General features: G+C 46.5%; 1 protein-coding gene across 1 annotated transcript in view; it reads left to right on the top strand.

Annotated features, from left to right (window-relative positions):
- The window catches only part of MROH2B (maestro heat-like repeat family member 2B), a 51,449-nt gene extending 40,520 nt beyond the window's left edge, over positions 1–10,929 (top strand). The window contains exons 31-42 of the mRNA XM_005876002.1: positions 86–243; positions 742–868; positions 1,609–1,796; positions 2,606–2,746; positions 3,116–3,230; positions 3,778–3,924; positions 4,167–4,349; positions 8,065–8,220; positions 8,544–8,678; positions 9,072–9,174; positions 10,331–10,396; positions 10,823–10,929. Of these exons, the coding sequence (XP_005876064.1) occupies positions 86–243; positions 742–868; positions 1,609–1,796; positions 2,606–2,746; positions 3,116–3,230; positions 3,778–3,924; positions 4,167–4,349; positions 8,065–8,220; positions 8,544–8,678; positions 9,072–9,174; positions 10,331–10,396; positions 10,823–10,929 (1,626 nt within the window). The remainder of the gene's footprint in view (positions 1–85; positions 244–741; positions 869–1,608; positions 1,797–2,605; positions 2,747–3,115; positions 3,231–3,777; positions 3,925–4,166; positions 4,350–8,064; positions 8,221–8,543; positions 8,679–9,071; positions 9,175–10,330; positions 10,397–10,822) is intronic.
- The last annotated feature ends 3,663 nt before the right edge of the window (positions 10,930–14,592 follow it).

The following is a 14,592-nucleotide window of genomic DNA, read 5'->3' as shown; positions in this document are numbered from 1 at the left end:
ATAGGCTGACCATACCCGCCTTGAGCCTTTCACGTCCTAGAGGGAAAATGACGACATAATGCTGGCTTTGGCTTTTTCTTTTTAGCTGTTGGAGATCTTGGGCATAATTTACTATCACCTGCCAATCCTCAGGCAGAAGGCGGAAAGTTTTCAGTTCATTCTGGAAGCCATCTCCCAGATAGCCAGCTTTCACACGGAGGCAGTTGTCGCCAACCTTTTACAGAAGCCTCTGCCCTTTGACAGGTAGATTCTGACTGAACTGGTCCCTCCTCCCAGGAAAGGCCACCCTGCAGGGCATCGGGGAAGGGCTTACTGTTTGAAAGGTAGCGAACAAAGGTTGAAAATATCTCATTAATTCAAAACTTAATGTTTTCCCTACTGTGTGTGTATATATATATATACATATACATATATATACACTCATTGAGCAATGATGAGATTTTTTCTTAAATACACCATAGGAATAAGTGAATATTAGAAAGTGAATATTTCTCCTCTTTTTGGTTGCCCAGAATTCACCTTTTTGAGAGGCTTCTGTCTTGGTGGACATTAGCAAACCTCAGTAACCCAAGGCCAGAATGCGGGGTTGTTAAGTAACAGCCTTATTGCCCCCAGGCATGCTAACATGTCCCTCTGCCTCGCAATGCTGGCTAGACATAACGTGGTTTTAGAGTGAATCCGATGGACACGCTCCTACTCCATGGAGTTGTGCCTTCTCCGCTTGCTGCCCTGCTGCCCTAGGGACACGAAGACGCTGTGGAGGGCTCTGGCTGAGAACCCCGCCTCCAGCAGCAAGCTCTTGCGAGCCTTGACCGTCAAACTGGACAGCGGGTTAGAGGACGACCTGGCGGGCATGGACGCCATCTCAGTGAGTGAGACCTCCCTGCCCACCACAGGCCTGTTCCCACCTGGAACTTGATGATGTATCGTTTGTCACACTTCTCCTCTCCTGCCCTGATTTTAAATCAACTCCAGTTTATAACAGACAAATGAGCAATCATTGTGTCTGTGGCTACCATTTTCAGAAGCAAATTTCTCAGCAGCCCAAAGAAAATCTGTGTTTCCGCATTTCCAAATTTGTCTTCAGGATAGCTGAAGAGCCCCTCTTTTTTTGAAAGACCCCACTGCTGGAGCACATGTCATTTCACCTGCCATGTGGAGCCGCCCAACATGGCAGCCCAGAGAGAGAAACATAGTCTGAGCTGAGAAGTTTTCAGACCAAGCCTTCCTTTTTTTAAAATTTTTTATACATTTTATATTGATTTCAGAGAGGAAGGGAGAGGGAAAGAAAGATAGGAACATCAATGATGAGAGAGAATCACTGATCAGCTGCCTCCTACACGCCCCCTACTGGGGATTGAGCCGCAACCTGGGCATGTGCCCTTGCCCAGAATCGAACCCAGGACTCTTCAGTCCACAGGCTGGTGCTCTATCCACTGAGTTCAACCAGGGAGGGCCCAAGCCTTCCTTTTCTATGTGTTTTTACCATGAACGTAGCCAGCCTGGGAGGCAGTCGTTTGGGGAGAAACAAACTTGCTGATCAGCCCAGTGAGCGAGTGTCCTAGGAAGAAAGGAGCCTGTCTGAACAGGGGTCCTCTCTCCCCTCAGGTGGCCTGTGCTATCCAGGAAGTGGTATCCATAGGCACCCCTGTGACCAGCTTGTACCCACAGCTGTTCACTCTCCTCCTGAAGCTGGTCAGCTGCACCCTGGGCCAGAAGATGCCCACTGCTGCCTGGAGCTACAGGCGGCGGGTGATGCAGCAGGGGGAGCGGCAGCAGATCATGGACCCCTGCAGGCAAGTAGCCAGGCAGGGAGGGCCTTCTAGAGCTGTCCTGATCGCAGGTTGCAGAGCCAGGACTGCAGAAGTCAAGGCCAGTGCCTTCTGGCACAGCCTCAACTACCCATGAAGATATAGGGCTCTACCATCCCTAAGCCATGGAGCAAATCTTCCCCGAGCCCATACCCAGCAGAATTGCCCAGAGCGGTCACAGAACGAATGAGCAGCTGTCTTCTTCCCAAATGGCCCACTCTGTTTCCTTTGTTTCCTTTAGTTGAGACCTTTCCATATATATATATATATATATATTTTTTTTTTTATTTTTTTAATTGATTTCAGAGAGGGAGAGGGAGAGAGAATCATTGATTGACTGCCTCCTGCATGCCCCCTACTGGGGATCGAGTCCACAACTGGGCATGTGCCCTGACCTAGAATTGAACCATGACCTCCTGGTTCATAGGTCAACAACCACTGGGCAACAATGGTCACACACTAGCCATTGCAAGATGCATCCTGACTTCTGAACTGCTGTTTCAGAATCAATGAAATATGGTCTTTTTCAGTTTCCATCCTTTAGTGCTTCATTTTCTCATGAGAGGTTGGCGAGATTGTGTGGCATTATTTACCAGCTCAAATCATCTCGATGTTCCCTTTGATCCCAAAACTAAAGTATGAGGTCAAGCTGCCTGTGTTTCCCTGGCCCAATATCCATTAATGCAGGAGTGAGGGAGCATTGTGGGAAAGAGGAAGAGTGAACCCGGGACATCTCAGTACACTGTACGGGGTTGACTTACTCTTGTGATGCCAACTGGCCTCCCACCCCTCAGGCTCTCAACCACAACTCTGAAGTGCGTGCAAACCCAAGCCATGAGAGAAGGCCTGGCCAAGGAGTCTGACGAAGGGGACAACTTATGGACACTGCTCCACGGTCCCAGCACCCACCACATGGGTGTGTGTGCACTGGCCAGGTAACCTGCCGATGTCCGAGAACTGCATACAAAGGAGAAAACTCAGAACAGGCAGCTTCACTGTGAGCAGTTGACCCACCAAGGGCTTGTATACAGTCAAGGAGAAGAAACAAGGAAGGAGCAAAGGGGGTTGGGAAGAGATGGTAGGATCAGCCCAGAACTCACCACCCCCTCAAAAAAACAGGGATACATTGAACAGTTCTAGGCACATTGCATTTACTAGTACATTGGGCTCTTGGTAGGCAATCTCTTTCCTTGCACATTCCTTCTTAGAGGACTTATTTTCCTGCTAGAGAAATGGACTAAAATTTCCTCCATTGTTTAGCAATAAACAAGCCTTTGCTACAACTGGAAGCTTGCGTTTTCTAGGAGCATGGCCGTGTGGCACCATGGAGTCACAGTGGACATCATGGGGCAGCTCCTCCCATCGCTCACCTCCTCCTCGGAGAACTACCGCATAACCGGCACAGCGTTCTTCTCTGAGGCAAGGCCAGCTGCCCTCACAGCAGGCTTGCGGGGCCCCTGCGGTATTTCTCTCAGGGACCTTCAAGGGGACCTTTGGTAGTGGAGGGATCCGGCCACTTTCAGAGACATGGCACTTGAGCAAGGAGTGAGGAAAACATAGAGCCCACCCTCAACCTCTTCCTTCTCTCTGGTCTTCAAAAGCCAACCTCCCAGGACAGAGGAGGGTGGAGAACAAATATGAGAGGGATAAAACCAAAAGGCATATTACTGTCCCCCAGACTCTGGGATAAAGGCCGTCCCGGCTGGTTCCGAGAAGGGGCATTGTAACTCCTGTTTTCCCATTTAGTGTAATTAGAAGCATCTTCACTGGGTATTCTGTTGTCATCAGCACATAACCTTGACCTGTGGGCTGCTCACATCTAGAGCTTGCTTGTTCACCAAGGGCCCTTCCTCCTCTGCTCCACGAGCAGCTGGGCCTCCTCTTCAACTGTAGTTCTAGTGCCTTTGCCACTCTCCTGAAGGGAAGCCACTCCCTTAACTAAAGGGGAGGAGTGTGTTGATTTCAGCTCATGAAGGAGCCGATCCTTTGGAGGCACTGGAATCTCTGTGACGTGCTGATCTTCATGGATCAGAGCGCCTGGGACTCCAATGCCACTTTGAGGCAAATGGCCATCCGAGGGCTCGGTAATACAGCTTCTGGAGCCCCTCAAAAGGTAACAGGAGGGTTGGGGGGGGTGATACTTTATTTAAGTAGAGTTTGAAATACTTATTTACAAACCCACTTCTGGTTGCAAGAAATTAAGGGCAAATCCCAATAAATTGCTGAAGTTGTAGCTCTTGATTTGCAGTACCTGTGACCCTAACAAACATTCAGTCTCCTTGTCTGGGGTCTTCTACCCTATTCCAGATACACATACAACTGTTTTTGAGATTGAGCGACTCTATTTCAAAATAGGTGCGGAAGCATAAGCAGCTAATGTTAGAATCTGTCATCAGAGGTCTGTACCACCTGGCCCGCACCGAGGTCGTCTGTGAGAGCTTGAAGGCTCTAAGGAAGATCCTGGAGCTGCTCACAGACCGGGACGTGAGCTTCTACTTCAAAGAAATAGTGCTGCAAACAAGAACCTTCTTTGAAGATGTAAGTGAGCCTGTTCAGGAATCTTCCCTCCCCAGAAGAAGTGAGTGAACACAAAGAGGTTCAGGTAGTGCTTGAACCCATCCATATTCCTTGGCCTGCCCAGAGGTCACCTGCCTCAGAGGTCACCTGCACAAAGGTCACCTGAACAATTCCTCTGCAGGCTGTTAGCTTCCTGTGTCTCTCTGTGTAAGGGGACTCTCTGGCCCGGGGATCATAATTGGTCTGAGCAGGGTGGGCTGGACATTAGGAAAGGACCCTCAAATGATAAGAAACAGGAGTTTGTAGAAAAACTCCCCAGCTTCCTCGCCCCTCGGGATTGAGCTCCACCTTCTCACAAGGGTAATACACTCATTAATATTCCCTGTTGTAGCTTTTGTCTCTTCCCTATCGCATTCCCCCTCCACATTATGCTTCCTGGGCTCACTTCCTAAATCAATTACTTACGTCTAAATCCTCATCTCAAAGTGTGCTTTGGGGGAATGCAAGTTATGACAATATTCAGTACTGGACTAGGGCCCCCATAAGACATCGTCGCCTCCAACACTATCTTTTCCACATCCAGGAGTCAGAGACTCAAAACACTTACGTGGTTCATTTCATCCAGGAGTCAGTAGGAACCAGCTCTTGGGCCAAATCCGGCCCAGAGCATCTTTTTGTGAATTGGGTTTCACTGGAACACAGCCACGCCAGCTGAGTGGAGCACGCTCACTGGTTGCATAATGTCTGTGGCAGCTTCCCCACTTCGTTTGCAGAGTTGATTAGTTGTTACAGAAACCAGATGCCCCACAACGTCCAAATGATTTACTGTCTGGTCTTTTAGGGCAAAGTTTCTCAAACCCCTGATCTTATAACCCGAATCTCAGAAAAACACCAGGCAGCCATCCTGGGCGGGGGAAGGACATTTTCCTTTATAACTTCTGGAAAATTTAATTTTATGATTTGTTTTTGGTGTATTCACTGTCATTAGTGTAAAAATCTATTTCACATCTAACTTAAATTGATATTTTTGTGATCTAAACCTGTTTTTTCCATGTTGTGTTGTCAGAGGAGATGGAAGACTGCTCGTTGCCTCCTTCTGAAACATTAAGGCTTTATTCAATTACCTATTTACCTCCAGTCTCCAGACTGGAAAGTCTTTGTTTCCTTCACTATTCATCTTAACCTAATTTTTCAGCTCCTGCAGTATTTTACGAGCCAGTGACTGTGTTGTACTGCTCAATGAGGCCAGAGAAATATCAAATGTTATCTAAAGAAAAAGTACCTCAGATCTCCTCTTTTCCTAGTCATTCACTCCTTTTTTAAAAAATCTTGCCCTTTCTTCGTGACTCTTTGGCAATATATTAACCGTACAGACCTCCAGGTTTTAGCTTGCAAATGATGCCCGAGTCCGGAATTCTCCAGTTTCGTATTTGTCAGTGTCCCTTGTTTACTTACCTGCTAGCCTCAACCTGACCTTTGCAAGGAGCTTTCTGCTCATTTCCAACTACTTTCTCCAATGTGTCAGGATTACTCTTAATTCCCATCTGGTTCTCAAAAATGTTTACTTGGCTCCCACTCAGGTCAGTATCTTCTGTAAAATAACAAATGTGCTCTCTTTTTCCATTACACAGACAGTTGATGACCATCTTTAACAACAAAGGTCTGAACTCCCCCCTGCAGAGCCCCATCTGTTTGTTAGGTTTCCTGGGGTGGTTGTTGACCCAGCGATCATAATTCTCTTAGATCTGAGCCTCCAAAAGTCACACATTCACCTGCGGCATTAGTGGTCGAGATCATCTTTTTCCATCTTATTGCAGAAGAAAAACAATCGAAAATCTTGCTGGTTAAGTTAGACCTTTCTCATTTCTACTATGGATCAATTCCATTGCATTTGCATAAAAGTTTGATAAAACTTGGGTAATAGCAATGACATGCAAATTATTCTCCTGTAAAGCTCTCTTTCTGCAAACATATTTAGCTGTACTTTGTGATACTTTGCCCCTATAGTTTCTACAGATTAAACATACAATGTTGTGATCTCCAAATCCCCCTCACCTTTTTTTTTCAATATTTAAGTATTTTCCAGGACTTTGCAGAACATGGAGACACTTTGAGGAAATGGTAGAAGCGAAAATAAGGCTGTGGTCCCAGCTCCAGGCCCAGCTTGCTGCTATTTCCCACACTGTCACCCTGAGCAATCACCTTACTCTCTGTGACTCGTCTTCTCCGTTCAGAACAAGGACATTAAACTTCAATGTCTCTCCCAGCACCCAAAACCCTTGTGCTACTTCTCTTTTCTGCTTTTTCATCATCCCAATTAGCTGATCCTTCCTCAAACTATCATGAGGTCATCAATTTTGGAAAATTCAAAAGATTCATTTAAGTAAATATCAATCTACTTTTTGGGCACTCTGTTACTAATTAGTCTGCTTTCTTTTTTAAAAGAATACCTTTTGAAAATACATCCTGACCACATTCCTAAGACATTTAAAGAATATTTCTATTACACTAAGTCACATCTCATATATTCATTTAACTTTGCCGGCCCTTTCACACAGACCAACATTATGTTTTCTGGGCGATCTTTATTAACTTCCTTTTTCATGGCATTTTGTTTGTATGCCCACTTATGCATTTAATTTGCCTTCAGAAATAATTCCTCTACCTTCTCTTTCTTTCTCGTATTCATGGGAATGCTTTTTGTTGGGCCTTGCTTATTGCTAATCTAAATATTATTCTGCTACTCAGGACGACTTTTTCTTTCATTCCTCTGCCCCTACATGGGTATTTTAATCTAATTTTCTAGACCTGGGGTTTGGAGAAAAGCGCTCCGGAAAATTCCTCCAGGTTTGTTAGAACTCTGAACCATATCGGCAAAGTATCTGAGGTAATAGAAGGCATCTTTCTCCACCACTATACCCTATGATAGTTAAAAAATCATTGCCTACCATTCAGGACAACAAGCAAAGAAGTCCCAGAATCTCACATATGCAAGAATAGAACTAAGCACTTCTTTGTTTGTCCTCTCTCTTTGAGACCCAAAGCTCAAATTTCTAAGCTGCCTGTGATTTCATTAGAAAGTATTTGCACCCAGTCGGCATGGCTCAGTGATTGAGCGTCAACCTATGAGCCAGGAGGTCACCAGTTCGATTTCTGGTCAGGGCACATGCCCAGGTTGTGGGCTCGAGCCCCAGTGTGGGGTGTGCAGGAGGCAGCCAATCAATGACTCCCTCATCATTGATGTTTCTATCTCTCACTCCCTCTCCCTTCCTCTCTGAAGTCAATAAAAATATTTTCTTAAAAAAGTATTTGGGAACTTGGAGAAGGGTCCTGGGCCTTAGACAGTTTAGATTAGAAACGCCATAACCCTAGGCTCCTGATATAGTCAGGCTGATCTGTGTAAATACAAAATAAACAGGAACTCTCCCTGGCCTTCTGCTTCCTGCTTCTCATTCCTGTGGTCACTTTTCCCCATCAGCCACTCAGAGGCAGCAACCAAGTCTCCGAATCTGTGGTGTCCCTTAAACCCTTGACCCAGAGTCATTTAAACTTTGGTCATGTGGGTTAGCGAGCTGCTGGGAAGGGAACATCTGGGGGCTGTGACCGGTCGGTGGCCATGCATGGGTTCCAGCCTTCCTTTGTGAAATGGGGCCGGGCAGGGTGGGGGTGAGGAGGGGGTTCTGGCTGGAAATGGCCGGAAAGGGGGCTCACCGATGACTTGCATCTGTCGCCACAGGAGCAGGACGATGTGAGACTGACTGCCATTGCCTTATTTGAGAATCTGGCATCCCTAACAGGAAGAAGGTGGAAGATTTTTTTTGCGGAAGAAATTAAAAAGAGCATGATTTCATTCCTTCTCCACCTCTGGGACCCCAATCCCAAGGTTGGAGCTGTAAGTGGCCCCTGCACAGACCCCTGCGCCTTCTCCTCTCCTGCGGCCGAAAGTGCCCGGGTGCCCAGTGGCTGGGCAGGAGTCAGAACTGAAGTCCCCACTCGCAACTGAACCTGAAAACCACTTCTCCAACCCTGGGTTCTCTCGTGCCACCTCTTCCCAAGCTTGCTCTTCCATCCTTGAAACCGGGAAGGTGCCAACCCCGACTAGGAAGCCCTTCACGTCCCTGACTTCTGCTCCTTGCCCAACACTAGTTGACATGTCTTCCTTCTGGGAGGCGGTGCAGCACTATGGACTGTGACACAGAAAACTCTGTCTTTCAGGCTTGCCGTGATGTCCTGGTGGTCTCCATTCCTTTCCTGGGCCTCCAGGATCTCTATGGGGTATTAGACCGTCTCCTTGACGGCCAGGATCCACCAAGGGCCAGGGATTTCTATAGGCAATTCTGTGTGAAACTGGTGAGTGTGCAGTCAATGTTGCCTGGAAAAATCACAGGCAAGAGTCCCAGCAAATCCCAGAAAGACAAACAACAGGGCAAGGGATCTCTGGCCAGACGCAGAACTGTCTTGGAAAGACGGCAGTGATTCTTGGTATTCTGCCCTATTTCCCAAGACCTGGCTAGAATCTGTTCTAGATTCCTGCAACACGGCTGTCGATTAGACCCATAAGCCCAGTACCTTTCCGATTAAATTTAGGTTGGAATAGCCATAAGACATCTTCCAATAGAATAAGTAATGGCTGTGTGAGTTTCTCTGGCCTTTATTTTTTTCCTTCTTATGACCTCTCAGTTGCTGATTTTGAGAAAAAGAACTCTTTCTGGTTGCCCACTTTGCAATACGTATCTCTTCTAGGCCAAGAAAAATCAGGAAATCCTGTGGATCCTCCACACACACTCATTCACCTTCTTCAGCAGCAACTGGGAGATGATCAGGAGTACAGCCGTCAAACTCACAGGTGAGGGCACCTCCACATTCCCCCCTCAGGTATGTCTGCTCTTTGCACCTAGTTGTGCTTTGACTGCAATTTTACTCCAACTTGAAAACTGGTATAATGAGTATGACAAGAAAGAAGGAGAGGAGAAAGAAAGAAAAGAAAAGAAAGGAAGGGAGGGAGGGGTGGGGGGAGAGAGGGAGGAAGGAAGGAAGGAAGGAAGGAAGGAAGGAAGGAAGGAAGGAAGGAAGGAAGGAAGGAAGGAAGGAAGGAAGGAAGGAAGGAAGGAAGGAAGGAAGGAAGGAAGGAAGGAAGGAAGGAAGGAAGGAAGGAAGGAAGGAAAGGAAAAATGTTATGTCTTGCAACATCTCCCTTCAAAGGAACCTGTTCTCTTTGGGGACTGAAAACTTACATCTCCTGACTTTCCAACACTCACTCTGCATTCTGGGCCCTTTGTGCTTCTTTTGGTTCCAAGCCATTGCTCCTTCTTTTCCCCAAGATTTTGCTTCAAGCCTGCTGCCCCTGTCTAAATGTTTTCCTTTGCATCACTTCTTAACATAAACCATAACACACCTAAGCTCAGTCAAGCTGAGAGCTTTAACAGCAGCTGGATGTGAGTGCAAAGTGTGTTGGTGTGGGGCCAGCAGACCTTGGCTCTGCTGTGTGACTCTGGACAATACACTTAACTTCTCTGTGTTGCCTCTTTGTCTGGTCTATAAAATAAAAGAGGATGTAGGTGAATCTCTGAGAACCCTTCTATTATGTAATTCTAAGTCTGTTCCAATTGATCAAGCCCACAGTGAACAGACCCATTAGCATGGCCACTTTGAAGAGTAAGGATTCTTTATTCAATCATGTATATGATCCCACAACTACACTGTAAACTTTTTGAGGACAGGGACCATGTCTTACACACATTTGAAACCCTGACAACCACTGGCACAGCCCCGGGGAGGACTCAGTACGTGCTTTCTCAAATGCACATCGAGTGTGTGACGACACTCCAGACCCAATAGTCATGATCCTCACATCATCCTGGGGGTGCGTGGAGTGCTGTATAGTTTGTTCATTCACTAGCCAGACCATTTAACCTCTGACCAGGTGCAGAGTCTGGCCTGACCCCTCGCATGGCCTCTTCCTCTCTAATGAAGTCAGCATCTTTTTCTCCTGTTGATTTTAGATGCCATTGTTCTCAATCTGACCAACCAATATGTGGAGTTATTAGACAAAGAACAACTGATCACACGTGAGTACCAGCCCCGGTTTCCGCCCAGGGTATTGTATTCTCAGAGAGAGAGAAACGAATGCTGCTCCAAGTTTCATGCCAGCCCAGAAACTGAAAACCCTAGTGCCCCATTGTTGTCTCTGTTGCTCCCCAGATGCTGGAATATCTCTGGGGTATAAGCCAAGCCCAGTCCCACCCTTTCCAGGCATCCTAGCCAACAGTTTTCCAGTTGTCTATTGATCGTAAGGTCAGGATCTTCTCTTACCTCATTTCAGTGTTAAAACACATTCTCAGCTTGTGGCTCCAAATCCTACCTTTTAGGGTAAACTGAGAGCTTGGGAGCTGGAGCCCACCTAGGGCTGACCCTCAGTGGGGGGCCCGCAGTGCCGCACATCCTGGGCCTTGACTTTCCTTCCCTACCGGACTCTGCTATTCTCTCCATCTCAGGGCTCCAAGCACTTCGGCAAGACCCCTGTATCAGTGTCCAGAGAGCAGCCGAGGCTACCTTGCAGACCCTCCTGAGAAGGTGTAAAGAGATGAACATCCTTCCATAAACCATCAGGAAATAAACTGCTGTTCCCATAACTGACTGCTGTCTTCTTCCCGGTAACTCACAGGCCTGCAGCATCCTAAGGAAAGACACGGTGCCCGGGTAGGGTCTGGAAGCCGTGTATTCCTCACCCGCCAGGGTCTCCCTGGTGGCTTCCACGAGGGAAAAGTCACTCTCGCAAATTCACAGCCACGCAGCTTGGCCACAGGTTAGCCCTCTCTTTCGGGAAACTCAAATCCCAGCAGATACCAAAACATGACAGAACTGGAAACCATTCCACCGTCATTAAGAAGAGGGCCCCTGCTATTTCCGCACACAATCCTTTTTCCTTCTGTCTTAGCCATCTGTGAATTGCTACCCACACTCTTCTCTTTCTAATAACCAACTTGACAGTAAACTCTAACCTGTCTGTTCTTTCTGGGTAATAATTGATGTGTCAGGACTCTGACGGGTACCTCTCTACAAAAGACCCTTTCTGACATTATGTTAAATCTCATGGTCTCCTCTCCATTTTCATCCCAGAGCATTCCTCCCCTTAAATTGTGTGTGTGTATGCACATGTGCATGCGTGCATGTGTGTGTGTGTGCACATGTATGTGTGCGTGCGTGTGTGTGTGTGTGTATGTGTGTGTGTACTCATTTAGCACCACCACCATCCTTATTATTTATCAGCAACATTATCCAATTGAAGTATCCCTTTACACACTCCTGTTACTTCCATTCTGATCTCTTCATCTGCAGATTCTTTGAGGAAGCATCTTTTATTCTTGTAAAACTTTCTAAGGACCGAAGGAATCTTCTAGGTCAGAGATTTTAGGCCAGAGTTCAGTTATTCAATCGGTTAGCCAATAGTTATTGAGTGCCTACAATGTATAAGGCATTTTTGTAGCCACGGGGGCTACAACTATGAAGAAAACATATTTAAAAATTCTACCCTCATGAAGCATATTCTATGAAATCTGTGTATCAATTCTAGAGGCAGGAGCCAGCCTCCAAGGCAGTGTGATTCTTGCCTCCTGGGGTCTAAGTGGTCTCCTCCCGCGATGAGTAGAAAAATAAAAATGGCCTGTGCAATCAATACAATAGTTCAGAAATGACGAAGTGTGACTTCCTAGGCAAGGCCATCAATGGCGTTGCACTCTCTGGAGTCACTCGCTTTGGGGGAAGCCAGCTGCCATGTCATGAGGACTCCCAAGCAGCCCAGAAAGAGTTCCAGAGCAAAGGACAGACACCTCCTGCCAACACCCAGGGCTAGCTTCCTAGACATTTTAACGCTCCATCTTGGGAATAAATCCGAGCCCCAGTGAAAGTCTTCAGATGATTGAAGCCTCAGCTGACACATGGCCGGGATGATGAAATAAAATACAGAATGCCCAATTAAATCTGAATTTCAGGTAAACAATATTTTTTTTAGTAAAAGTATGTCCTGGTTATTGCATGGGGCCTACTTAAATAATTATTTATGGTTTATCTAAAATTCAAATTTAACTGAGCATCTTGTATTTTATTTGCTAAATCTGACAACCCTACTGCAACCTAATGACAGCCCCAAGCCAACATCACTAAACTAACCTCCTCCTGAATTCCTGAACCACAAAACTGTACGAGATAATAAATCTCTGTTGCTTGAGCCACGGGGTTTTGAGGTAATTTGCTATGCACCAGTGGGCAACTGTCACACGGAAGGCTCATGATCCCACCAAAGTTGTATGCAAATGTCTGAGTGTAATTGCATAGGTGCATTTTCTGGGTAACGGCTTTCATTAAATTCTTAATGGAGCCGGAAGTTGTTCCCAACCCTAACATGTGAAACGGAGCAAGGAAAGAAGGCAAGGAACATGGGTTGAGTTGACCTCTTTGGGCAGTTCAAGTCAAGTGGCTTTGTGAAGCAGCTCTGCCCAGAGCTTCCTGCAGGGACAGATCTCTGTGCTGCACTGACCAGTGTGGTGGCCACAAGCCACATGTGGCAACTGAGCACTTGAGATGTGGTTTGTCCAGCTGAGGAACTGAATTTTCATTTTTAAGTTTAATTAAATGTAAGTGGTCATATGTAGCTAGTAGGTGCAATATTGCACAGGACAGTTTCAGAACATGAGACCAAGAGTTGTAATAGAATCTGGGCCAAACCACCTGAGAACCACAGGACATTCTGAACAGATGTATAAATTCACTGACATGGGACCCTGACCAATCCTCTTTATAAATCCCCATGATTCCTCTCCACCCCTCTTAGCACCCAGCAGAGTCTTCCTCATCATCGATTTCTGGGAATTCTGTAGAATGGCCACATGAAGTACACATCGCCACTGAGCCTTTATCTGTCTAAACCTGAATCTTAGAAATATTCACCCTGACAAGAATTTCCAAGACTTTTTTTTTAATCACATCCCAGCTCCACCTCTTAGAACCATGTTACTCGGGGAAATCATGTGACCTCTCTGTACTCCCGTTGCAACATCTGTAAAATTAGGGTAATAATTATCTTCATCAAGGAGCTATTGTGAGGATTAAATGCATTAATGTACAGGTAGAGCAGTTAGAAACATGGCCCAGAGTCATTGTTAAGCAAATGTTAACTATGCAATATAAATATTAATAATATTAACAAACGTATCATTAGAATCACAGACATCAACATAAACTCAGTGACTGGTATAGAAAGCCAGCTGATTATGCAACCCCCAGGCGGCCATGTTCCTGACCTTGGGAGGCTGATGATGAAGCAGCCCCTCCCTCCACTCAGTCCAGCCCAGCAGCAGGCACTCCTTTCTCTGGCTGCCTCTTAGTTTCCGCAATACCCCATCGAAGCCTTATAACTCCTCTCACAGCCGACTGAGTGAGCCACAGTCAGGCTGTGTGACAGGAGAAATTTAGATCTATTTGCTCTCCCCAACAATTATGTCTCTTAATTCCAACGACTACTATTCACTGCCACCAGCCCTCCCTGCCGCCTGCCTTCCCTGTGGGGCCTCCCTCGGCCTCTGCACTTCCTCTCCAGGGACCAAACAGGCCTATTCCCCAAGTAAGAGAGACTTCTGGAGGGTCTCGGGGAAATGGAATTACAGAGCAAGCACGTGCTCAAGTGCTGTTGAAGAAATTACCGAATCTGTTCAGCCTCGCTCCTGCGGCCTGCCTCGCTATTGTTAGTGCGTGTAATCATTTCTCAACTCGTGTTTACTCGAGGCTGGAGAGACTGCGATGTTCACAGGCCGCTTAACGGGCCAGCGCTGCTTTGCAAGGCGCTGAATCACGTTGTTTTGCAACTCAGTGCTCTGCCCTTTAACCCAACAGTGAGAGCCAGTGTTTTGCTGGTAAATCGGGGCCGTTGAGCTTGGCTGACACTGCTAAGAAGGCAGTTTCACCAGAAAAGAGGAGAGCAAAGATCACAGAGGGGAAGAAAGAACAGGCTCCCAGAGACAGAAGCCAGGGGAATTGCTTAATTGGAACTGTCCCTGCATGACCATAGTTTTAAAGGATAAAATACTAGACCAGCCACTTCTTCTGAAGCCCTCAAGATACTCTGAGATTATAGCAACTATTTTCTAATAGCGTTTTATTATGACTTGATTTAGTCCTCAATCCCACCATTATCCTTCATATTACCTAAGTATAGAGTGGACAGCACATAGTCGGTCAGGTATGGGGCATCCTGGGAGCTAAGCAGGAG

Source organism: Myotis brandtii, unplaced genomic scaffold (genome assembly GCF_000412655.1).
Source record: "Myotis brandtii unplaced genomic scaffold, ASM41265v1 scaffold478, whole genome shotgun sequence".
NCBI classification, from domain to species: Eukaryota; Metazoa; Chordata; class Mammalia; order Chiroptera; family Vespertilionidae; genus Myotis; species Myotis brandtii.
Note: the sequence above shows the minus strand (reverse complement) of the source record. Positions and strands in the feature narration are given on the sequence as shown.